The 25,457-nt window shown below is 48.5% G+C and overlaps 1 protein-coding gene across 1 annotated transcript in view; it reads left to right on the top strand.

The window, feature by feature from the left end:
• RAB26 (RAB26, member RAS oncogene family) overlaps positions 1-25,457 on the top strand; it is a 233,785-nt gene that overhangs the window by 131,615 nt on the left and 76,713 nt on the right. The window contains exon 3 of the mRNA XM_050968623.1: positions 22,576-22,617. Within this exon, the coding sequence (XP_050824580.1) occupies positions 22,576-22,617 (42 nt within the window). The remainder of the gene's footprint in view (positions 1-22,575; positions 22,618-25,457) is intronic.

Genomic DNA, 25,457 nt, shown 5'->3' with positions numbered 1-25,457 from the left:
CCTTTAAATCCCCAGGCACTTTAAATCAGGATTTAAAGGCCCCGGGGCTGGGGCTGTGGTAGTTGCAGCTAGGAGCCCCAGGGCCTTTAAATCACCCCCGAGCTACCAGCTACAGAGACGGCTGGGAGCCCCGGGGTTCAGGGGCGATTTAAATGGCCCGAGGTTCTGGACATCACTACTGCGGCGGAGCTCCAGGCCCTTTAAATTGTCCCCGAGCCCCGCTGCTGGAGCCCTGGGGTAGCGGCAGCAGGGCTTGGGCAGCGATTTAAAGGGCCTGGGGCTCCAGCCGCTGCAGGGAGCCCCAGGCCCTTTAAATCGCCAGCCTGGGGAGCCGGTCTGGTCTAGCACAGCATACTGGCTCTTGCCAGTCAGCCGTACCAGCTTCCTTTCACCTCTGCCCCACACTAACATCTCGCTGTGCGGCACATCTCCCTTGGGAACTGGTTCCTTTTGCTTTAATAGGGTTCAAAACTTTCTCCCAATATCTCCCCAAAACTTTTCCTTCCTTTTTACCTTCAGGCCAGTGCTCCTATTTTAACCAGCTTCCGAGACTGTGAATCATTCCCTTCCCTCGTTCAGATAGCCGCTTTTTGAAGGTATTTATAAACTGTGAACATACTCCCCTGCGTCGTCTTTAGTCTCTATAAATTTAGCTCTCTCATTCACTCCTTCTACGTCTTCTGCTCCCAATCCTTTCTCTCGCTTTTCTGCGCAGATGTGTTTGAAATAGAAGATGAGATACCACTTCTGCTCTAATTAAAAAATCAATTACCCTACCGGGCCATGTTCTGAGGGGAATGGTGTTAAATGCCCAATGTAGGGGTGCCAGGTATCTGTTATTCACTGTCTCTCTCTACTCATCGTTGATTAGGGTGACTTTTCTATGTAGGAGATGCGGAAAACGTGAATTCTTTTCCTTGGCCTGTCCTAGTACTGTGAGATGTTTCCCTGCAATGATAGGTTACTTTAATTGATGTTTTATTTATCTGTATGTAAAATGCAGAGAGAGAGAGAAACTACAGATCAGAAAAGCACAATGAGCAATTCAGAGCAGGGGTGTACAGGCTTGCATTGGCAAACTGCCAGGAATCTAAATGCTGTGCCTAATAAGCAATTGGGGTAAGTAAAATTTACTGAGCTATATCAAGAATAAACACAAACAGCCCTGTGCTTTGCTAACAGTAGCCTTCAGCATTGCCAGTTCTCTAGATTTTATTGCGAGTCTTGTGATATTTGGTGTTTTTTTTCTTAAAGCCCCAGCTTCTGGAGTCCTGAGGGTTACATGAGACTCTGCTTTCATTTAAAAAAAGAAGAAGTCTCTAGCCCTCATGGTTGGGAAGAACAGCTCAAAAACTTGATCCCCAAAGGCTCAAAAACTAGAAGGCAGATTAGGAATACTTGGGGTGGTGGAACAATGTATATAGTGGGAGTGCTGAGAGCCACTGAACCAAATTGTAAACCTTGTCTATGATGAAAACCCTGTCAAACCACGGGGTGCGGCAGTATCCCCAGCCCCCCTAGTTCCAGCACCTATGAACAGAAACCCACATTTGTGAAGTCTGCCAGGACACCTCCAGGATGAAAGGTGTACACAGGCTGAGGGCACAGAGGGCTCTATCTCTGGGTCCCATAGCAGAGGGGCTGCTGATTCTTAGGCTGTGTTATCCATGGCTTCACAAAGTCCTGAGATGTCCTCCTGGCCCTGACAAAGAAAGCCATCCATCTGTTCGGGGGGAGGACTCAGGAGGGGAGATTCGCTGTGACTAGGGCCTTTTTCCACTCCTGGGTCAGTGCCTGCATTCGCACTGACTCCTCAGAACAATGGGCCTTGTCTAGGGGTCTCTACTCATACCCCCTTCAGGTTCTCTCGCTTTGACCCTGTGATCTGCAGCTCGGTCCCTATTTGTTCATTTTTTTTGGTCCCTCTTACTCCATTGATGTCTGAGTTCCGTGGCTCCGCCCTCTCCTCAGGGGCGGGCCTTCTGTTGTTTTGGTAGGCTCCTCCCACCAATCCCAATCACCATCAAAAAGGCTTAGACAGCATCTCTCCTCTTCTCAGCTGGGGATAGGGAAAGCTGCAGGGCAGGGCAGTGCCTCCTGTAACATCATGGGCTCTCGCCAAGATCCTCCAGCTAAGAGGGACAAAGGGAGACCTGATCGTATTAATGGGTTGAAACATGGGGAAACACCTCAACAAATACAGGCGTCTCCATGAAGCCTAGAGGAGCAGGGAAGGGCAAAATAAGGGAATGGGTTTTTTTGCCGTTACAACACGGCTACATACTGGGACTCAGAGACTTCACAGCCCATGTAATAGGAAAAGAGGGAGCAGCTGGGGGTGGAATAAAAATCAGACATAAGGAGAAAATGAAAAGGAGGGGAGGACAAAGAGCCCTTTCATATCTGGAGCAAGTACAAAACAATGCCTTACACTACGTCCTGTAGAAACCCTCCCCCTGCTCAGTCTGCCCCTGTGGGTTTCCTTGCCTGGCAGGAGCAGTGTACTCATTAGCTGTGTGTCGTGTGTTCGGCAGAGAGATGACCGTGGGATATCTGTAAAGGCTCGCCCAGAACCGAGAGGATTACTCCGATGGGAGGCTTGACTGCTGGGCTCCCAGATGGTGACAGTATATGATGGGTTTTTAACTGGTCAGCTTCACATGCTGCAGTTCAGCAGCCCGAAGCCCACAGTACCTAGGGGGAACACTTCACATTTAAAGCCTTTCACACCGTGTATAGAAATCCGTCCTGACCCTCTGCGCTGGTTCCTGTCACCGTTTGAAACACATGAACTTTTCATTCTATTCCTCGTATGGAAAATGACAAGCGAGCGGTTTCTGGGGGGCTGACAGTGCCCATGGGTTCCCAGGGTTCAGCTTACTGCTCCAATGTGTGGTGTTGCCTGACTAGAGCTGGGTGGCTAAGATTCATTATCAGAGCCCTTCACTATTCCATTCCCATGGACTCCCTTGCAGGCCCAGGCATATTCCTCCGGACGATTTTTAGAGGCCTAGGAAGACTATATTACTCCAGTTGTTCATTAAGTGCCAGATCTCTCACTGGTGAAGCCACACCAGCCTAATTCAGCCTCCTCTACAGAACCAATTAGTGCATGAAAATTGTATCACGAGATCTCTGTTTCCTAACTTGGGATGCCGGCGCGTGGGCTGGGAGGTCAGGACTCCTGGGTTCTATTCCCAGCCGGAGCTTGTCCCAGCTTTATCATTAGTTTGCTACCCTGGGCAAGTCACTGACTCTCACTGGGTCTCTGCCCATCTGTACAATGGGGATTACAGTTTATTTATCTACCTCCTAGTGGGGTTGAGGTTTATTAAAGTTCTGTGTGTAAAGCTCTCTGAGATCCTTAGGTTAGAGCTGTTGTTTTTATAATCCTAGAAGCTTCTTAAAGGAGCCTCCAGGAATTAGGTACCCAAATCCCAATTATATTCACTGGTGATCGGGAGCCCCTTTGAAAATCCTTACTAGAGATGTTAGAGCTGGGGGAAAAAACCCTACTGGCTTCTAGGTCCTGCTCTAAAGCTCAGAGGTCACTGGGGTTTGGTTCAGGCTCCCGGTCAGGGCAGTACTGTGCCCTACATTACACAGTTTCCCCTAGTGCTTTATCCATTGTTACCTAAGCCAAGGAATGGGGCTGCCATCCTGTCTCTGAGGGGAGAGCGCCCCTCACCTCACACTGAACAAATGACGTTTAAATCATGTCACTAATGCAGCATTAAATTGCTATGCAGAACCATCAAGTCCTGTGTAATGAGGCTGGTTCCTTGAGCCGGTTCCATCTGTGCGGGGGGTGTCTCTGTTTGAAGTCAGCAGGGTTATGCCAGTGCGGATTTAGGGTCCCTTGTCTCTTTCCCTTCTGTATTCAGGACTGTGCCTAGCTGTAAAAGCAATTCCATCAGAGCAGTAATAAGGCACCTTGAAGTGCTGTCTCTTGTGGGTTTGTGTTTAAATTGCAATCTTAGAAGGTGGAGCATTAACATGCATGGAACTGCCTAGCTGCTCTTGGGATATTTAGTCAGAAAGAACAAGCAGACAAGACTGATGTCGGTGGACAAACTGCACGTGTTGGTTTTTTGTCTGTCCTCGAACCCAAGATGTATTCCTGGCCACTCGCATGCTAGGTGGACTTTTTCTTACTCAGAAATGGTGCATCGTGATTGCTTAGAGTTTTTTTAATGACACCGTAATTGTTACTGCTACTAATTTTAGTGACTCTAGTGGGTAAATTAATTTCCTCCTGGCTCTTTCCCTTGGGGTTTTTAAATGTTGTTCAGGATTTTATTTGTTTGTTTGTTCAGTTTTTAGAGAGATATGTTTAGCATGTCACATGGTTGTTCACTACAAAAAGTAACCGGTTCAGAATAGACACTCCCATCCCCACTCTCCTGTCAATGAGATGAGGATGCGTGAGATAGGGAGTGACTTTCTGGCCCCAGAGAAGTCAATGGGAGTCTTGCCTTTGACTTACTTGGGGCCAGGATTTCACATTGGATGCTTATTTGAAGCTTAACCCAACTCCTTGAAGATTCCCTCTCTTCCAAACTCAGTCACATCCTCCTCTGTTTCCCACAACTTCAGTCCTCTCTCCCTTGCATCCCAGATCTTTCCTTGACTCCAGCTTTGCTGATATCACATCTATGGGTTGAGATCTTTCACTCTCTCCAGCTCTTGAGCAATCTGTTTTACATCTTTCTGGATTTAAAGGTGCCCCAGAATGCAGTGCTTCCGCTCCATTCCCACCAGCCCTAGGTCAACCTAGAGCTCCTGTTGTATGCAGAGAACATCTGGCCCAGTCCAGCTTGCTTAGATCCAATGTGACGATGAAATGGACTTCAGGGAAGGCTGGAGACATCAGGAAGGGAAGTTGAGAGGGAAGAGCATGAAATGAGGACTAAATTTACCTGAACTTTTCCAAATTACAAACAAAAGTTTGGGCTTAGCTCTAGTCCGGTATTTTCCCTGAATCCCTTCACTCAGCCCTTGTGATGGAGTAGGGGCTGTCTGTGTGGGGAACGGGAGAGCAGGGGAGGACTTTAGGGGATGGACGGTGCCAGGGCCTGTAACCTGAGCTAGGTAAGGGAGGGGAAAGGTCAACACCTTTGCCCGGGAAGGGGACAAAGGAAGGGAGTGGCAGGAGGGAAGCAGTTGGAGTTTGGGCTTGGGGCTGTGTGGGCGGAATTCAGGGTATCCTAGCTAGGATCCAAGCACCCTGAAAGCCCAGAAGGACTCGGTGGAGGGGTCCTGACTGTGCCTGCAAGCTCAGCTGTAACCTGTGTTCCTGTTGTCCAATAAACCTTCTGTTTTACTGGCTGGCTAAGAGTCACTGTGGGTCCCAGGGAGAGGGGTGCAGGGCTGGACTCCCCACGCTCCGTGACAGCCCTATAAGTGGCATTTGCCAGAAACCCCACTAATTCCCTTCTGGCTAGTTTATGCTGTTTGCCTAGTGGGTCCATATGTTGACTGAGCTCTCTAATGCTACTGTAAAACAAATAATTAAACAAAACCTAATATGAACAGGAGGAAAGAAAGAAAAGCTCTGTGTGTGTGTATTGGTGTGTGTGTCTAAGTAATTAGAGCACATGTAATGAAGTTGTTGGAGCAGAGAATTTAAAATAAAAAAAGTTAAAAATCACTTGATCTCTCCTATCAAATGTAAAGCTTTTCATTGACTCCAGGCTTACTCCACAGATATTGTAGGCGACGCACAGTGATTTATCTGTGACCTCAATTTAAAAAACATAAAAAAGTCAGCAAATCCAATTCTTCGTAATGGGCATTCTCATGAGTTTCCCCATCAGCTCAGATTGGGCTTCACACAGAGTCATTGTTGCAGGTCAAATTGGCCACACAGTAGGAACAGACCTTGGTTTTTACTAATCTGTTCACTTTCCATAACTGATGGATGGATGGACGGACAGTGGGTTATTCCCCAGCTGGTCACTTCAACTACTCTTTGTGTGATTGGTAACTTAAATCACATGGTATCATTTCCACTTCCTAACTTGGTGACTGGAACATGTTTTGAACATAAGAATAACAAATATTCTTCCTTCCACATGAGCAGAGCTGCTCATGTGAAGAGAAATCGGTTCCCACTCGTTTGTGCTAAGGGAAACCATTTGTGTGAATGAGCACAACAGCAAGGTACAGGAATATGGTCAAGTCGAATACTCGGGAGCGCTTTTTTACAGTGTTTAACCTGCCCTAGGTTTACCTGTCCTCCCCCTGACTTCCTTGTGTGCTTGCTAAACATCAGCAACTGACCAGGCCCCACGGAGACTCTAGTATGGTTTAGTGCATGTCAGCTACAGCTGCCATGATTGTCTACCATCAGATCCCATTTCCAGTTTACTCTGAGTGCAAAGCAACTGGCCTGGTTGAAAATACGTCTTGTGGTCACAGGGTCCTTCGCCCGGTGCTCGGTGTTAGGGAAAGGCTCTCCCCCGATTTATATAGAGACAAACAGAAATGCCATTTTTGTTTTCCGAGGCTGTTTACGTCTTGGCATCCAGTCAGCACTAATAGTTGCAGAGCATCTCTTGAGCCCCGCGCCGCACCCTGATGGGGAATGGGAGAGTCAGACATCTGGTGTGCACAGCAATGAATTCCCTCATGGACTTGGGTTAGAAGAGACAATTCAGACAGATGCTCCACAGACCTGAACCCACCTGGGCAAGCCAAGCAGGAGCGGCAGGACACTTTTATTCAAGTCCCGGCAGTTTGTTTCCAAGAGAGCTGCATGAACGTTCGGTACGCAGACCTTAGGACTAGGTTTTTGATCCCCTCAGTAACCACAGTGAATTCAATTTAGCTCCTTGGTTATCCACCAGAATCTGGGAGGCTCAGATGTCTGATATGTTTTAGCCTGCCACATTAGGGGTCCAGACTGGCAGCAGTAGCTATGCCACTGTAACCCCGTAGCGTAGACACAGCCTACAGTATTGGAAGGCATTTTTACCGTTGCCGTAGGAACTCCGCCTCCCTGAGCGATGGTTGCTAGCTTGGTGGAAACATTCTCCCGACAACCTAGCTTTGTCTGCACTGGGCATAGCTACGGTGCCGAGGAGGGTGGATTTTTCATACCCCAGAGTGCTGTAGCTATGTCAACCTAAGTTTTAAGAATAGATCAGGCCTCAGTCTCTTCTCCAGAGCTGGAAACCCTCTGCACTGGCCAGCTGGGAGCTTCAGCGTGTAGGTACATATGCTTGGAGTGTGTGTGATTTTTCTCTTTGCAGTGCAGAGGCCACTTGTGTCTACTAGTTGACCCTTTGCTTTCAGCCACGCATACCAACCTAGAGAGTGCACCCCACAAATGCCTGGGGGAGCCTTGCTTTGGCCCTGTGTTGGGAAGGAGAAATCATTCCGAATGGCTGAGGTTTGGTAGCCTTCCCCAGCTCATGGCTGAGTGTTGCCTTGGCCTTCCACACACGACAGGCTCTAGTGAAGCCCAGCGATCAGTTAATAACGAGCACCGCTGGTCACTTAATGTGGCAGGTTATTTGCTGCTCACGGTTCATTGGAGAGGCTGTGACAGGGCAAATAATTTTGTATTTTTTTAAATAAGGAAAAAAGGATGCTTTGTGGCCTGTGTAGCTTGGATTTATTACAGCCTTCTTTGCCAAGTACAGAGGAATCCTTGAGGAAGAGCAGGAGGAGTGGTAGTATGGCCTAGTGGATAGGCTGCTGGATTGGAAGTTAGGAATCCTGGGTTCTGTTCCCAGCTCTGCTACTGACCTGCTGGGCAAGTCTTTTCCCCATCTGTGCTTGTTTCTCTCCCTCACCCCCCAATGTGGCCTGTCTAGTTTATTTACAGTGCATGCCCTTTGGGGTTAGAGGGACCATGTCTCCCTATGCACAGCACCCACACAACGAGGACCCCATCTCAGCCGGAGCCGTTACACACTCCCACAATATACATAAGAGAAAAACAGAGGCAAGTCTGGGATAGGGTTCAAAATGAAAACTCTTGTCTAGCCCCTTTGGGCAGTGAAATTCCATGTGCTGGGGGTGTCTCCCCTGTAAACCATCCCCAAGCAAGCAAACTGAAGTCAACAGAGCTCTGCCTCTTTGTTACCAGCCTCAGCACAGGGGGAGGGACTGGATGACCTCTTGAGGCTCCTTCCAGCCCTATGTTTCTGTAATCAGCTGAGAATCTGGTCCAAAGGATGGCCAATGTAGGTTAAAATGAGCGGACGGAAAGCCAGGGAGAAGACAAGGGCAGAGAAAGTATGACCGTGTAGTTGCTTTGTGGGGCAGTAAACGTGATTACGCTGATTTTTACCATATCAGTTTACAGGACTAGATTTAATTAGCTTCCTTAAGTGACTTGACTTTTGTGTGTGTGGGCACATGTGCATCTAAAGGTTGGTTCCATGCAGCGATCAAGGCATATCTGAAAAGAGTTCAGTGGTGAATAAAAGTTACCTGCCCTCAAAGAGAGAGAGAGAGAAACGCTTTTGTCCTTCTCCCTGGGGAGACGCCTACCATAATGGGAAGATGCAAGAAACTGCTTGATGTAGCGCAGGAAGTTTGGCTTTGAAAAACAAAAGTGAATCAGTCAGTCACGAATGCTTGACTAACTTCATGAATCTTGTCTGGGGCTATTCATCAGAAAATAAAAATTGAACTTTCTTTTCCATAACCTGCTGCGTCTAATGTCCCAGTGAGAAGCAAACTGGTTTTGGATAAATAATTTTCCTCTCTTTAGAGCATGCTTCATCCAGAGTCCTCAAAGTGCTTCAGACTTTAGTCAAATAAATGCTCACCGCTCCCAGGTGAGGTAGGTAAATATTTCCAATCCCTATTTTAAAGGTGTTGAAATGGAGGTTCATTGTCATTATGGGACGTGCTGAGGGACACAAGGAGCCAGTGGTAAAGTTTGGGACATGTCCCTGGAGTCCTGGTTACCAGTTTGCTCTGCTAACTGCTAGATGTTGCTTCATCATAGACCTGAACTTTCAACCCAAGATTCTGAGTCAAGCCTTGGGCGTCTTCTGAAGCTCAGACTCATTGGATGCGCTTTTGGGGCCATGTCCAGGCCCTGTGTGACTCGCTGTGTAGCTCAGCTGGAGGTGAATTAGGATTTTATTCATTTTCATGCACTTCTCCACTTCCTGCCTTTCAGCAAGACGTGAAGCCACAAGTACCAAACTACTACAGGGGGGTAACTGCTGCAGTGTTTGTGACCTGCATGGAATGGGAAGCCAGTAAGAAAGGAAAATCAATAAATATTTGTAAACTCCACTGGCAATAGTTCTAAGAATTCTGAGATCCAAACCCTCAAGATCTTAAGGTTTGGAAAAGGGCTATTTAAATGGGTGAGAACATGCATAGTGACTTCAGTTAGGATGAAAATACAGAGCAGGTATATAAACCCCACCCCTTTTGGGGCGTGAGCCAGCCACTCACTGTCTGAGGAGAGGAAGAAACTTCCGCTGTAGGCAGATTACTCCGTAATTGTCCCTTATGGGCCAGATTCTCAAAAGGGCTTAGCATTGGAGCGTGCTGAATGCTGAGCTCCTCTGAACATCTAGCCCTGAAAAGCCATCCTTGTCCAGTTCTGGTATCTTCCCTGCAACATCTGGTACTGGCCACCACCAGAGACAGGATCTCAGACTAGTGAGGCCCCTGGTCCATATTCTGATTCCTTTGTTCATGTGGGAGAATCCGCACCCATGACCAGGGGCAGCTCTAGGTGTTTTGCCTCCCCAAGCACGGCAGGCAGGCTTCCTTCGGCGGCTTGCCTGTCGGAGGTCCCCAGTCCCACGGATTTGGTGGCACGCCTGCGGGAGATCCGCCAAAGCCGCGGGACCAGTGGACCCTCGCAGGCAAGCCGCCGAAGGAAGCCTGCCTGCCTCCCTCGCGGTGACTGGCAGAGCACCCCCTGTGGCTTGCTGCCCCAGGCACGCGCTTGGCGTGCTGGTGCCTGGAGCTGCCCCTGCCCATGACCCTGATGCACAGGTGACCTTGGACAGTCAGGAATCTAAATTTCTACTTTAAGAGAACCCCTGTGGACAGCTGCCCGAGAACTCTTGCAAGATTCCCTCCTGGCTAGTGCTTTTGTGGGGGATTGTCAGTAAGAGGCGCAGAGTTAGACAACTGCAGAGTAATGAGTGCAACCAGACAGCTGCTTGTTCTCCAAGAGAGAAGTTTGGCATTGTGGGGTTGTGAATCTCACTTGGACTTGAATACAGCAAATCTGCGGCGAAATCGCCCTGTGCCAAAGACACAGAACAGGAGTTTGAGGGACTGGTTTCTTTGCCAAACGAATACATTTATTCTCTCTGTCACATAAGAGCAAAACAGTTTCCCTGATTAGAACCAGGAATTGCTGGGAGGTTACATACAGCCTTGCACATGTTGTTCTGCCATGCCAATATCCACAGTGCAGAGTCCCATAAAGCCAATGCATGAAAACACTCCCATAACCCCGAGGCATGAAATATACAACTTAATAACGAATAGCATTTAATCTTCCTGGAGTTGCTGACTCGTTCACCACAAGCAGAAGCTATTGGGATAAATTTGAGCCTTTTAAACTGATAAAACTGCAAAAGTTGTGAGGCCAATTGATGGTTAAGGTGGCTGGCTGGGCTGCATCTCACATGGATACTGTTTCCAATGTGCAGAGGAATCCTCCCACATGAGCAACCTTGCTGTGTGCTAATTCAAACCATTGCTCCCAGAGGAGGAATTACTTCGGAGAGCTGCTTGGAGCAATAAGGACTCCTTTGCATGCTTGTTACTCTTGCCTGAAAACATTATCCTGGGGCATAGCATGGCTCCATTGTGTCCCATGAAGACCTTCACCTTTGGCCTCAGGCCATGAACAGAGCAGGATTCTCAAAGGCAGCACATGGCACCCAGCTCCCATAACTCTGACAACCTCTCCCAGAGCCGGCACAGCTGCAGATTGCTTGGCGGGCCCTATACAAAATAAAGAGTTGGTGTCAGTGACGTTCCTAGCATGCAGCAGCCCCTGTCCTACAAACACGTTCCCCACTGGCTGCTTTGCTGTCAGTCTCAGCAGGGAGGCCAAGGACCAACGCACTCTCCCACCCCTCAGGAAGGTCCAAAGTTCCAGGAAAGGCTGGCAAGGGATGTCATGGGGGAAGCTTTCTCCTCTTGCTGGCCCTGCTCTCTGGACCCACAGGTCTCGAGTGGCTCCAGCCCTCAATTTAAACTAAAATGTGTTTAGTCATGCAGCACCTTGGCACACTGATGCCTAATTACGGCTTCCTTGGCTTTCCCATCAAGGGGTCTGTAATTAATACCAGCTTGGTTCCAGGCCAGCAGGGAGAGTGGAATTGAATCTCCCAGGTTAGTTCCTTTCGGAGAAGGCTTAGTGTAGTGCAGGGGTTCTCAAACTGGGGGTCCGGACCCCTCAGGGGGTCACAAGATTATGTGGGGGGGTCATGGACTCCATCTCAAACCCCACTTTGCCTCCAGCATTTAGAATGGTGTTTGTTTTTAATTTGAAAGGGGGGTTGCACACAGAGGCTTGCTATGTAAATGGAGTCACCAGTATCAAAGTTTGAGAACCGCAGGTGTAGTGCAAGGCTCCATTCAGCAGAGAACTCCACGGCTCTGTCTCTCCAGGTTCCCTTTGACCTGCCTTTCCCAGCTCCCGTTAGATCTCGGGGGCATATCCAGCCACTCTTAGTGCACGGAAGGCCAGGTCTGCCTTAGCAGCACGCTGCCCCTCGACACACTTCTCCTCTCCCTCCCCCCCCCCATGCTAAAGCATCCTACTGGTTCCTGCCGGCCCTAAGGGGACTTTTTAATGGCATGGATAATAGCTGCCTCCCTGCTGCTGGTGGAGATGGCGAGGGGTGGTGAGCTGGGATTAACTGCACACTTGATCCATGGCATACGGCATGCAGAAATGATGCACATGAGCGAGGCAAAGTGAGACGATAGAAATTCCTCTAGCTCTCCTAGGGATCGTGGGGAATAGCTCCCAGATGGGCATTGCCAGGGCCAAGATAATGCTAACTGGCACGCTACGGGCACTGAGATCCTGTCTTTCTCCTTAGGCCAGGGGCACTCAATGGCAGGGCACAGTTCTGACCCCTCTGCCCTTCCCATATGGCTAGATGGGAGGGGGGTCGTGGTGGTTACTAGGGGGCTGGAGTCTGTTATTGAAAAGGGGCCCTGGTATGGAGGCACTTGAGAACCACAGTCTTACTAAGCATTGGGGAGGAATGTGGCACTGTGGAGACTAAATTGGGCCCAATCCGATATCCCCTACTTGTGCTGTAGCCCTGTTGGAATCGTTGGCTCCTGAGCAAGCCTGCAGGATTGGGCCCAGAGTGCCAGCTGTTGCCTTTTGAACGGTCTGCTCGGGTTCTGCCTCCTTTACGGCTGGGCATGCTGGAGCTCTGTGGCTGGCTCTGAACCGGGCACTTCAGATTGTGGTCCCTGTAACCTCAAGCGCCAGCATCAGGGTTAAAAATGGGAACAACTGCTATTATTGTTACTTGCAGCAGCATGCAGATCACCTCACCATGCCCATCTGGCATGGTGCTGCAGGTGATCCCCTGCCTCAGTTTCCCTTCACCTGGGGTATAAACAAGTTAAAGTCGACCTTTCCAGTATTCAGGCGCGCCCTCTTGAGGAGGTCTCATTTATTTATCAGAAGAGGATAACACAAAAACCTAAACAAAAGCAACAGTCAGCTACTCCTCTGGATTAATCAGCCTTTCGTCTTGGCCCGGAGCCGAGAGTCCTTGCGGGCTGAATGCCCCACTTGCACCTTGGGCCTTTGCTGGGCATTCGGCCGGACACCAGGCTTCCCTGACAGTGTGTGGCTCTTTGCTGAGCTAGTCCCTAGCACCTTCCCTGGCAGGGCAGTGCCCAGTTTATTCTCTTGGGCTGCTACGGTCCCTTGCCTGGGAATGGAATGCTGGCTGTGGGTCTGCTCCTCTCGCCATCAGCCTCTGCTTGCCAGGGAGACCTGGCTGGGAGTAGCCAACCCATTTCCCTGGGGAGTCTCGCTCCGCAGGTATTTCCCCTATTTGGGCTTCCTCACTGCACTCTCCTAGGCCCAGGGGTTCCCTGACTAACTGCCACCCAGGCATTAACTACTCACCAGTGGGTCTGGGTCAGCTCACTCTCTGTCGCGGAGCTTTTCCCAGGTGTGGGGGGGTGCCTGAGCCCCTCTCGGCCAGCAACCCTGTGCCATTGTTATAAGGCTGACAAAAGGCTCTGGCCAAGATCGGGCACCGCACATGCTCGCTGCGAGAGGCAGTCCCTGCCCTACAAAATTCACCTTCTGCACAGACAAGCCCAGCAAAGGGTAGGAGAGGAAGGGACTTGCCCAGCATCACAGAGTCGGGAATGGAACCTAGGTGTCCTGACTCTAGCCCAGAACTCAGGCCACTAGGCCACACTGCACCTCAACTAATTGGCTTTCTGCTCCTGGGGCTGGGCAGGGTGGTGGTGCCCAGGATGTGTGTGGTGTGTGTAGTGACGAGTAACAGTAGCTCTGCTGACCTTTGCTCCTTCAGAAGCTGGGGGACAGGGGCTCACGACGTGTTTGTCCGTCCAGGATTCTTGCATGACGAAATGCTGACTGGCTTGCAAGGCCGTGCACATGGCGCTGTGTGATTCCTGTACTGCTCTTCTTCTTCCCTGGCAGGCAGCCTGCTGTTGCCAGAGGGCATTTGTCGAAGAGCTGTGCCAGCACCTTGAACATCTGTATGTCCTCCGCCAACATGCAGCCAGCGGCTCTGCTTGTTTATCAGAACAACACAAGGCTCGAGATTATGGTCCATCCTTGCAATCCATCCAGAAAACAATTGTTACTAGAGTCAGTTAATTGGCTGAGTGGTGTGTGATTGCTTTAGCCGACAGAACATCATTACCAGGCAATTATGTTACAAACACACAGAGAGAAAACACCTTCTCTGAGAAATGAGTGAACTTGTCCTCCAGCAATCACGGGGCCCGGAATAGACTCTTCCAGAGAGCTTTTCACTGAGGCAGCTGTCTCCTCCCCATCCACTGTGCTCTCTAAATGCATGCAGGATTGAAATGGAATTCCTGCTGGTTATTGTGTGTGAAGCCAGCTTATGTAGCCCTTTGCCCACCTCGAAAAAGGAGGCTGCGAATTCACAATTTAAATGGGAAACTTGTCATCTGCCTCGGCGGCCCACGTTGCGGCTGGAGAGCGAAGTGTCGCCTTTTCAAGGGGATCCATATGCTAGCAGATTGCTTCTCCTGGCACTTTGCTGTGGAGCCAGGGTGACTGTTAGAAGGGGCACTCTCAAGACACAGCTGATGCATTACATTATTAACGAGGAAAGATTTTTTTTAAAAATCAAAGGCGCTTCTCACTGGAACTGAGGTTCACCTTGGTTTTCTATTTGCGAATAGTTCGCAAACTGTTCCTACTTTCCATAATGGCATGGATGGTCGCGATGGTCCCTTCTGGCCCTATGAATCAGTTTAAAAAAGGAGGTACCAGCAGGATGGTATCCACCAGTGCCCTCCACTTTGAATCCTTTTCCTCCCCTTGGGCTGAACTCGCCCTGGTTTGTTTCCCTTGGGGGCATGCTATGTAAACTGTGATATGTAACTTCTATGCAGGACAAAGACTGACTCCTTTTTGGGGGGAGGGAGGGGAGCTTTGTCCTTTTGGAGACTGGGGGTAAATAAGCTGCTGCCTTTGGTCCACTGGATAGTGCACTGGGCTGGGACCCTGCAGATCTGGTTTCTGGCTCTGTTACTGACCTGCTGTGTGACTGTGGGCAAGTCATGTCGTCTTTGTGGCTCAGTTTCCTGTCCTGAGTCTGTCTGTCTGTCTGTCTTTTTGGAATGTAGGCTCTTTGGAGCCGGGGCTGTGTTTTGCAATGCCTAGTGCAATGGGACAGCGTCTAGGTGCTGTGCTACCAGCCAAAGGTGCCCAGAGTAATAGAGATTTGAGGGGGGTTGCATGTTTTTATTATAAATTTAAATAAAATCTATTGACAAATCCCAGTCTATGGGCTGTTCTAACCTTTCGCTTGGGTGTGACTTTGACTTTTCATTAGATTCATTTGTTCATTGCAGTCAGAGCCATAAAGGGACCATTATAATAATTTAGTCTGCCCTCCTGCATGCCCCAGGCGTAGAATCTCACCTGTCAACCTCATAACTTCTAGTTGAGTTATATGGAACTTTACACAAAAAAATCCATTCTTGATTTAGAGATTTTAACAGACAGAAAGTCCACGCCAGCCCTTGGGAAGTCATTCCAGCAGTTAGTTACCTTCACTGTCAAAAAATTGTGCTTTATTTCGGAGTCTGAATTCGTCTAGCTTCAGTTTCCAGCCCTTTGATCTTGCTCAGCCTGTGTCTGCTACATTAAAGAACCTTCTGCTAAAACTTCTCCCCGTGTAGGTACTTATGACCTGTGATCCAGTCACCTCTTAGCCGTCTCATGGATAAACTATATAGATTGAGCTTTGCGGTTGTGTGGGTTTTGAATCGTTCTTGTAGCTCTTTGCTGATTCTACCCAATTTTTCAACAAGGAGATATCCCCACCCTCTTTTCTGTGGGCTTAATGGGATTTTAAGGTGCCAGGTCAGTGCAGAGTCATATTGTGGTGACAAAGATATTCTGAACACATTTTTCTGGATTCAGTCTCTGGATACCGAAGGAGATTCTCTCTTAGGTATTAGTATTTTTCATAGGGTGTGATTGATTTATCCAGGACATAGGTAATCTGGACGTAGGACATTCTGCTCTTTGGTTCCAACTGGTTCTTTTTCATTCTTCTCCTGATTAAGGATCAATAGTGACTAACAAGCGCCCATCTGAGATGAATCCTTCTTTGGACCATTGTTGGCTGAACACTCCCAAGCACTGAATAACAACAGCAGAGCAAACCAACCACGCTGTGTTTTATCAAAATCACTTTTTCTGCCAGCTCTGCTTCTCACTGGTTAGTCTGTTGATTTTACTTGATAATCTCACCCATCTCGAACTGTGCTCTGCCCTGAGGTTGTTTCCGTCTTGGACGGGCTGCTCAGAGGGGCTCTGAATTCTAGGCACTGGTCTCTGTGCAGCTCCCCCCACAGCCCCGAGATGCTCCTATCTTCTCTGCTCCCCACTCCCTGCACATCTGTGACTTGCTCAGCACTGAAAGTGTCCAACTGAACAGCTGGGGCAGGCAGTGCAGAGGCTGGTGCTTCCCCTTCCCAGAGGCAATGGGGGCAGCGTGGGAAGGGAGCAGGGCCAAGGGGAACTCCCGCCAAGCAAGGGAGGGATGTAGAGCAGGGCTTGGGGTGCTCCCTGGCCCGTTCCCACAGGCAGCCCATCCTCAGCCGGAAGGAAGAGCATCCATTTTCCTTCTGAAAGCAGCTCATTCCTTTCATACGTGAGAGGCAGTAATTGAGACTCAGCCAGTCACCTCCAGTCATCCTAACCTCTCACCTCCTGGTGCCTCCTCTCCCTGGGGATCTCAAAGCACTTTACAGACTGAGTCCTGGGAAGGGGGTTACTTTCCCCAGTGAGTCAGAGGCAGAGATGGGACTAGAAGCAGGTGTCCTGGCTCCCAGTCCCCTGCTCAAACCACTAGATACACTCCCTCTTCATAACCATCAGGCCTCTAATGGGGAGCTTTCGCCCTCACCCTCTCTCTCTGCAGAAGTGATCTGACAGCAGGCCCTTGAGGATTTGTCCTGCTGCTGCATAGCAGCCAGGAGAGAAGCAGAACTGCACCGCTGGGCTGGCGTGAGCTGCCCCTTCCCACCAGGCAGTTTAGATGTGGAGATAAAGTTGTTATGGGTTTGTTGATTTGGTTGATCAGCATGGCACAGGGTGAAAGCAGCAGGGACTGCCATAAAAAGGAAATAGGAGCATTAGAGTCTTGTTAATTGCTAGGATGCATCCAAAAAAATGGATAGCGGTGATGCAGCCTGTCTGCTGTTGTGTGCAGCAATAATGTTTGTGTAAAGGGAGGGTTGGGAAGGTGTTGCTAACCTGTGCGTCAAGAGGAGAGCGGAACCGCTGCTCATCAATGCAGATACAGCACAGCCAGCAGCAATTCCGATCCACCCTCAGCTCAGTATGTTTATCTACCTTGGGTACCAGAGCATCTGTGCACCTCACAATCGTCCTCTCAGCACCCCTCTGCTGTGCTGTTCTCTCCATCCTCTATGGGGGACAGGCTGGATTGCCTGTCTGGTCCCAAGTCTTGCAGGTCTTTCAATTCCCAAACTAGCACCATAATCTCTGGCCCATCCTTCATCTCCTGAAAGTTCTGTCCAGCACAAGGGTAGTATGGAGAGACAGTGCAGAAAGTCTGACTGCTTCATCTCGTTTTCTTATTGATTTTTATGGTCCAATCATTTAAAACACAGACAAAATTAACAAAAAGGGGAGTGTGTGTGTGTGTGTGTGTGTGTGTGTGTGTGTGTGTGTGTGTGTGAGAGAGAGAGAGAGAGAGAGATCATCTCTGTGAAGAAAAAGCAAAATTGACAGGAAAAGAAGTGATTTTTACGTTTCTAAGGGTGGTTACTAACTGGATATTTGTAAGTAATTGGCTGTATCTTTTTTAAGCCATTAACATTGCATACTGTAGCTCATTAATTTATTTCCTGAGGCCCTCCAGTCAGAGCTGTGCGCAATAGTATAAATTAGCACCAGTGATACTGGAGTTTAAATTGCCAAGTATGTACCTTGCAGTAGACATTCACATTGAAAATGATCTTCCAGCTGCACCACAATATACATTGTTTCCACGGGTGATTTTTATATAAGGGAGGAAGTTTTTAAACAAGTGCTGAGCACTTATGAATAAGAAATAACGCCTGCAGCTAGGAGAGCCGTTCCCAGGACTCCCCATTCTCATGCTTCAGGGCAGACGTTGATCAGCAGCTGGAATCAGGGAGAAATTCCTTCTCCCATATGGTGCACAGTTAGTGCATTGTAGATCGTTGATATCGTTCTCCAAAGCATTTGTCATTGGTCGCTGTTGGATGCAGGTTCCTGGGCTAGTTGGACCATTGGTCTGCTTTGGCACAATGGAAAGTGAGATACTAGGGCTTGGGATTTTGAACTAGCAGGTGTCAGTCTACTCTGGTAAAACTCGGGGAGAGGGCAGGCTTGATGGACCGTCTGGCTGTTCTGAAATGGCAGTTGCTAGGTTTTTAAGAGCTCTGCTAGGTGTCGGAGATGGATACGAAGGGATGTTTTCACTTGTATTCAGACCTCCATGCCTCCCAGGATATCCATCTATTTTAAGAAAGAATCAGATGAGGGCCTGTCAGAATCCCCCGGTCGGCATTAGACACAAATGATCCTCTGGGTTCAGCCTGTCTGCCAGTCCCTGCTGCTGTGACACCCAGAAACAGACACTAGTGCTGTCTCTGGAGGGCTTTGGTTTGAAGGTGGGAATTTTCAAACTCTGGGATGGGCCTTGCTCCTTGAAGGGGGTCACTAAACTTATGAGCAAACTTTCGCTAGCATTGCCCCACCAGGTGGGGGTCATATTGAGAGGAGCTGGAGATGCGTATACACAAGGGCAGCATGAGTAAAAGAGAACTGTAGGAACACGAGTCTCGTTTGTGAAATGTTTGTGTGTCACCTAGCCCGACGGGGCGGGGGCTGTAGGCGCTAGCTCAGTGCAAATACAGAGTAGCATCACTCTAGGTAGACAGGTCTGTAATCACAGCCTTAAGCAGTGAAACCCATGCTTCCAGTTATAGCCCCCTGCAGACTCCTTGTCCAAATAATGATGAGGAATCACTTGAAAATAGTCTCTCTCTCTACAGTGCTTGTGGGAAAGAGCCACCTGAAGGGCCATAGGATTTACCAACTTCCCCCCAACCCACAGTCGAGGGGAGGGTGGAGAGCTGACAGTCCATCCATACCTCGCTGAGAACTTTCCAAGGGCGAGGTCAGGCCAACCCTCCAGCCCCTCAAGCCAATGGGCTGGCTCTGACCTCTTTTAAGTGGCTCTACTCCAAAGACGTCGCCCCTGATTTGCACCCTCTCCAGTGTCCTCTGCCTGCCAGCTAGTGCCCCTCAAGATGTGCAAAGCCAGGTGGCATTGGTATCTCTGGTCACGGGGGGTGAGGGGGGCTGTGGCAGCTTTGAGAAGGGCTGTCAGGGAGGAAATCACCAGTTAATTTCCAGAGCCCTAGAGAGTGGGACCAAATGGGCAGGTTGGAAATGGAGGCCTCTGAGCCCATCAAAGCAACATTTTATTTGGGGGGCAACAGCGGCACGGTTAAAGTCGAGCAGCTGCGTGTGGTCACACTTTAGGCAACTTCCATCCCAGCAGTCCTGGGGAGCCTCTCCAGAGCAGCAGCGCCCCAAGCTGCCACTGGATTTCAGCTGCATTTTGCTAACTTGTGGTCAGGGAAGCTGCAGCTGGAGTCGCACTCGTTTCCCTTTTCCTTATGGGTGGTGCAAAGTGCCTGCTGCTATGAGACATCCCCAGGGATAGGCGCTTGCGTCCTGCTGCAAAGCCTCTTCAAAGGGGATGGTCAGAATTAATCTGTCTCGACAACGTGCCCGTCTGCTTTAGCGGCTGCCAGTAGGCTGGTTGGGTTTGTCTGTAGGTGCCCAAGACTGGCACGGAGCTGGGGTTGGTTTCCTCTCCGATGCATGCATGTCCCTGCTGCTGAAGGAAAGTGCCTGGATTCGGGTGGAAAACGATCATTTTTCATATTTATTCTCCTGTTGCAGTACGAATATCCCAAGAGTGACTGTGTCGCTTCTGACACGTCTGTCAAGTTTCCTAATCATAACTAAGAGACCTCCCTACACTGGGAGCTGGACATGACTTTGGAATAGCTCCTAAGATGGGTCTGTTCCATGGGGGAAGTGCTGATGAGCTCTGCCAGGCTTTTGCGTCGTGGAGGCACATTCTGAGCAGGGCTGGGCGAGTTGCAGATCTCACTCTATGGCAGAGGAAGACGGAGGCCGTGTCTGCCTGCAGTGCAAGGTGTGGGTCAGAACACTCCCAAGGCAGTGAGAGAGGGAGCAGGGCCTAGCACTGTCTATACAGACCCGACATAGCTTATATGTAGCCATTAGCTGCACAGTGCACTCTGCACCTACTGTCATCTTAACTACAGAGATGGTGACCCGCAGAGACTCCAAAATCCAGGGTGCAGTGCTGTGTCTTGATTTGAGCAGCCAGGCCTCATGGCATGCTAGGTTCTGTAGACTGAGGACCCTCACCACCATACTAAGGACATGGATTTGTTCTAATGACAGGTTTCTAATGCATCCATTGCCAAGGCACCACCGTACCCCTTCTTTGGGCATGGAGAGAGCATCCATGATCTATAGGACAGGAGGAGTTCACCTCCAGGATGCCCGTGCAGGCCTAGCCTTTGGGACTAGCCGTCCAATCTCTCCTGTTCTTTAAAGGCAGGTGCTGAAGTCTTTGGATTCCTGGCCAATGACTTGAGGGGAGACTCATGATTGACACTGCTCCTCAGATGGTGTCATAAACAGATAGCTAAGGGTTAATGTTCTTTTACCTGTAAAGGGTTAACAAAAAGTGACCTGAAACACCTGACCAGAGGACCAATCAGGAAACAAGACTTTTTCAGATCTGGGTGGAGGGAAGTTTGGGTGTGAGTTCTTTGTTCTTTGTCTTGGTTCGGTGACCCTCTCGGCTCTGAGAGTGATCTTTCTATCTCTAGGCTTTCTAATCTTCTGTTTCCAAGTTGTAAGTACAAGGATAGTAAGACAATAGGTTTATATTGTGTTTTTTGTATTTACATGTGTGTAATTGCTGGAATGTGTTAAATTGTATTCTGTTCGGATAAGGCTGTTTATTCATTTTTCCTTTTAAGCAATTGACCCTGTATATTGTCACCTTGATACAGAGACCAATTTTATGTCTTTTTCTTTCTTTTTATATAAAGCTTTCTTTTTAAGACCTGTTTAAGTGTTTTTCACTGGTTAAGGCTAAGAAACGAAGGGAGGGGGAAAATCTCATTGTGTTAGATTTACAAAGCCTGACTTTGCATACCCTCTGGGTGAGGGGAGAGAGAGATTTGATCTCTCGGTATTTGTGTTTCAAGGACTTGAAGCAGGGAATCTCCTAGGGAACCCAGGGCGGGCAAATCTAGGAGGAGGTAAAGAGGGGGAAGGGAAGTGGGTTATTTCCCTTGGTGGTGAGACTCAGGGCATCTGAGTCTTGGGGTTTCCCAGGGAAGGTTTTGGGGAGACCAGAGTGAGCCAGACACTGGAATTCTGGCTGGTGGCAGCGATATCAGATCCAAGCTGGTAATTAAGTTTGGAGGTTTCATGCTAGCTTCTCATGTTCTGAACTCTAAGGTTCAGATCTGAGTAGGAAAGTTATGACAGATGGTCACTAGGACATCACGGCTGCAGGTCTGACAAGGTTATGCCAGTCTCTCCTGTGACCAAACGTCTGAAGGTGTCCTGTGCCTGTACTTATGGAGTAAAAGGAATGAGGAGGGCTTGGGGCACCTTAGAGACTAGCAGATTTATTTGGGCATAAGCTTTCGTGGGCTAAAACCCACTTCATCAGATGCATGCGGTGGAAAATACTGTAGGAAGATCTATATACACACAGAGAAGCTGAAAAGATGTGTGTTGCCATACCAACTGTAACTCTTACGGACTGTTTTCACTGACACGTCTCATTTGTGCCCACTTCAGCAGCTAAATTGACACATCTCTGTATCTTCCCCCAATGCAACACCCCAGCAAAGAACATGCAGCCTCTGACGGTCGTGACCTTGTTTGTAGCCTTGCGTTTAATATTATGCGTTAACACCATGGACTGTGCTGTAGAGGCAGTGCTGGGGCAGGCTTACCAGGAATGGAAGAAAAACTTCCTGTTGTGGCTGCAAGGACCTTACTGAGAATCAAATCCGACAGCCCTGTGTTGGCTGAAAGCCGGTGTAATGCAGATGTATTTGCTGGTGTGCTTTGAATGCCCTCTAGCACGTGTTCTCTAGCACACAAGGCACCGGAGGAATGTGTAATGACTTAATCCCTCCTGCAAAGAAGTTTGGTATGATCTCCCTTTTGTAGATGGGGAAGCAGAGGTGTGAGAGCAATGGGCCGGTGGCTGAGAACCCAGAACCAACTCGCAGAATGTGCTGCCAGAAACAGTCTTTCTTTCAGAGGGGTTAAAAAATCAAGGTCCTGACTGCTGACGGCCTTCATAAGGGTCAGTAACCCCACTGCCCTGCTAACTTCTACACTGAACAATTACATTCTGCCTCCCTAAAGTTCTCTCTACATTATTGTGTGGGGTTGACGTACACTGCTAAACCATTGCTGTGTTCTTCTCCAGCACTGGCTGCAGCGATCTCTCTCCAGGCATTAGTTGATAAAGTGCTTTGGATGAAAGGGGCTGCATAACTGAAAGGCGGCTGTTCTTAGTCAACACAATACGGAGATGTGACAGTTACCCAGGAAAATCTGAAGTATTTGTTGGCCAGTTCTGTACAAACTAATAAAATGTCAGTGCAACAAAACAAGATGAGGTAAATCCACTGCTGTCGTAACTCTGTCTAAATCTGTTTTGTACAGAGGATACATTTTTTTCATCATTCTTCTGTTCTCTCTTTCAGAATAAAGTCTTAAATGTGGATGCAGTGAAGGTAAAGCTGCAGGTAAGTCCCTGACCCCGTGTTCGTCTGCTCTGCGTGAACCTGACCTCGTCCATGTCAGCTTGTTGGCTGTGGGACTAGTGCTGCTGGCTATGGTAACTAGAACCCTATGAATACCCAGGGTTGATTGAGGGCTTCATGAAACCCCTTCTGCACATTAGTTTGGGTTGGGTTTATGTGAAAGGAAGCTTGTTTGGGTTGTTAAACATCTTTATTAATTACCTGGATATAGGACTAGAGAACACACTGATCACATTTGCGGATGACACTAAGCTGGGGGTGTTGATAACATTTCGGAGGATAGAGCTAAAATTCAGAGGGATTTTGATACATTGGAGACCTGGGCTATAGACAACAAAATGGAATTCAACAAAGGCAAATGTAAGGTGCTGCACTTAGAAAAACCTAATGCATAAATAGAGAATGGGAGATAATTGGCTTGGCAGCACGGCTGAGAAGGATCTAGGAGTTGTGGATCAGAACCTCAACATGAGTCTGCAATGTGATGCTGTTGCAAAAAAAGCAAATGTATTTGTAGGTTGCATTAACAGAGGCATAGCATGCAAGTCACAGGAGGTGATAATACCACTCTACTTGGGGCTAGTTAGGCCTCTGTTGTCGCCACCACAGCATAGACCAGGAGACCATCAGTCAATCACAAGTATGCTGGCGGAGAAGGACATTGCAGACCTCTGAAGTCATGTAGTGGGGCTGAATTCAGATCTGCTCAGGCTGAAGAATTCCCAGCAAGTTGACTTTTGTATCTGTTGGGCTTTCTTAACTCGGTTCCCCAACATATGGTCTCCCCAGGGAATCTGTAAGGAAGGTACCAAAGTGCTCTCTCCCGTCTGCAAGCGACTTTCAAACGTGCTGCAGGGTAATGAAATCAGCAATATCTAACACCAAACAAAGGCTCAGCCACACGCTGGGGAGCAGCAGTTCGCGGAATAGCTTTGGCAGTTCTGATTTGCATTAGTTCCTCTCCGTGTCTATATACCTGTTTCTTTATCTTTATAATAGCTTTAGTGGGAATTTCCCTCAGCACTGCTGAGCGGCAGCTCTGGAGACAGGCCTCTGTGCGCCATTAAACAAGTACAGCGTAGCTGGCTGCAGTGCAAGCTTCCCTTGCCTTCCATGCTAATGCCCCTCAAGCCTGATTGTGAAGGGTTCCTTGGGGAAGGGAGGGGAGGCGAGTCTCCATGGTCCTTGACCTCCCTGCTGGTTATTCTTGTGCTGGGGACACTGGTCCAAACCCAGCAGCTCCTTTCACGTTGGTGACTGAACTGCAACTGGGTGAGAATGAATTCTGATTGGACACAGCCCCGATTCAAACCAGTTACTTGGATCTTGTCTATGCTTGGAATGAGCCTTGCTTTCAGCTACTGATTTAATTCACCCATGCAGACAAGGAAAGCCACAACTGAAACTGCTAGAGGCGATCCCGACTTGAACTTGTATATTTAAAAACAAAAAGCCTACCTTAAAACTCTACCAGAACAAGACAGTTCATTGTACCCACCTCTCCCCCAGGGAGAACAAACAACAGGTGACAGATGTGTAGTCATGTTGCTTAATACACTACTGGAAGATGCTCAGATGTTATGGTGATAAGCTTTTGGTATAAGAACCTATATAGAACAGAATAGAAACCAGGGCTCTACTGCTCTAGATCATGTCTTTCCTTATCTACAATGGCAGTGCATTATGATAACTGAAATCCAGACTAATTCCTGGTGCAGACAAGACCCTCAAAGTGAAAGACTCTATGGTGAAAGACACTGTTACCTGGTCCCCTGCTCCATCCCAGCCCTATGATACCTCAACTCAACATTTTCAGTTCTAAAGAATCTGAGCTGCTGGAATGCTTCAAGGTCTGGCTGTCTTCTGTGATCTCTGTGCCGGAAGCTAACTAATAACATTAGCTCTCCTTTCCCCCAGCAGGATTGTGTGTTTCTGCATGAACACATCACTGCATTAAAAACTGCTAAATTCAATTAGTAGGTCCCCACAAATCCATCCAGCAAATAGATTTTCGATTATGGAGGCATTGTAGGCCATTTGTCAAATGCCATCATTTCTGTATTCAGACATGCTGAAGAATGGTGATGCGCCTCTTAAATATTTATTGTGCTTGTCGCTTTTTCTATTCTTATCCCTACAAACATCCCCTTGTTGCAAATTAATCATGTGCAAATACATCAGACTATGAATTGTTGTTGAAATGAAACGTTAAAGTCATTTTCTCAGGAGTGCGCATTGGCACTGGATTTTATATTTATTTTTTGAAAGCATATCTGGTTGGGTCTTAATTTTTCTCCCTTCGTTGCTGAAACCCGCAATGCTTCCTCTGTCGCTTCGACAGCTGGTGTTGCTCACATGTGAGCAGACTGCTGAACTCCCAGCTATGAGTCACTTCAGCCTGTGGTACGTGGCCTGGCAGGACATGAAGCCATCAGGAGCTGAGTGAACCATTTTCCACGGTGCTTCTCTTGGAGGGATGGAGACATGGAACAAGTAGCTTGTGGTGATAGCATGAGTGAACCAGAACCTGCCTGTGGCCAACACCTAGCAAAGAGCTAATAACTAATAGAACTAACTGGCTAGATCTGCAAAGGGAGATGGGCTGAAAGGAAAGAGATTCTGATCACTAAGTACAAAGAACAAATCTCTGAAAAAGTGGCTTCCATACTATTATGGGTTGGGTGTGACCACAGCCCTTCACTGAATAGAGTGGTAAGAAACAATTAAGTTACCAGGTAGCTGAAACAATAACAATCTCAACCACATACACAGGCCCATGTCACCACCCACAGAAAAGGCACTTGGGCAAAGGGGGTTCACTG

The sequence above is a fragment of the Gopherus flavomarginatus genome, chromosome 9 (assembly GCF_025201925.1).
Source record: "Gopherus flavomarginatus isolate rGopFla2 chromosome 9, rGopFla2.mat.asm, whole genome shotgun sequence".
In the NCBI taxonomy this organism is placed as follows: Eukaryota; Metazoa; Chordata; order Testudines; family Testudinidae; genus Gopherus; species Gopherus flavomarginatus.
Note: the sequence above shows the minus strand (reverse complement) of the source record. Positions and strands in the feature narration are given on the sequence as shown.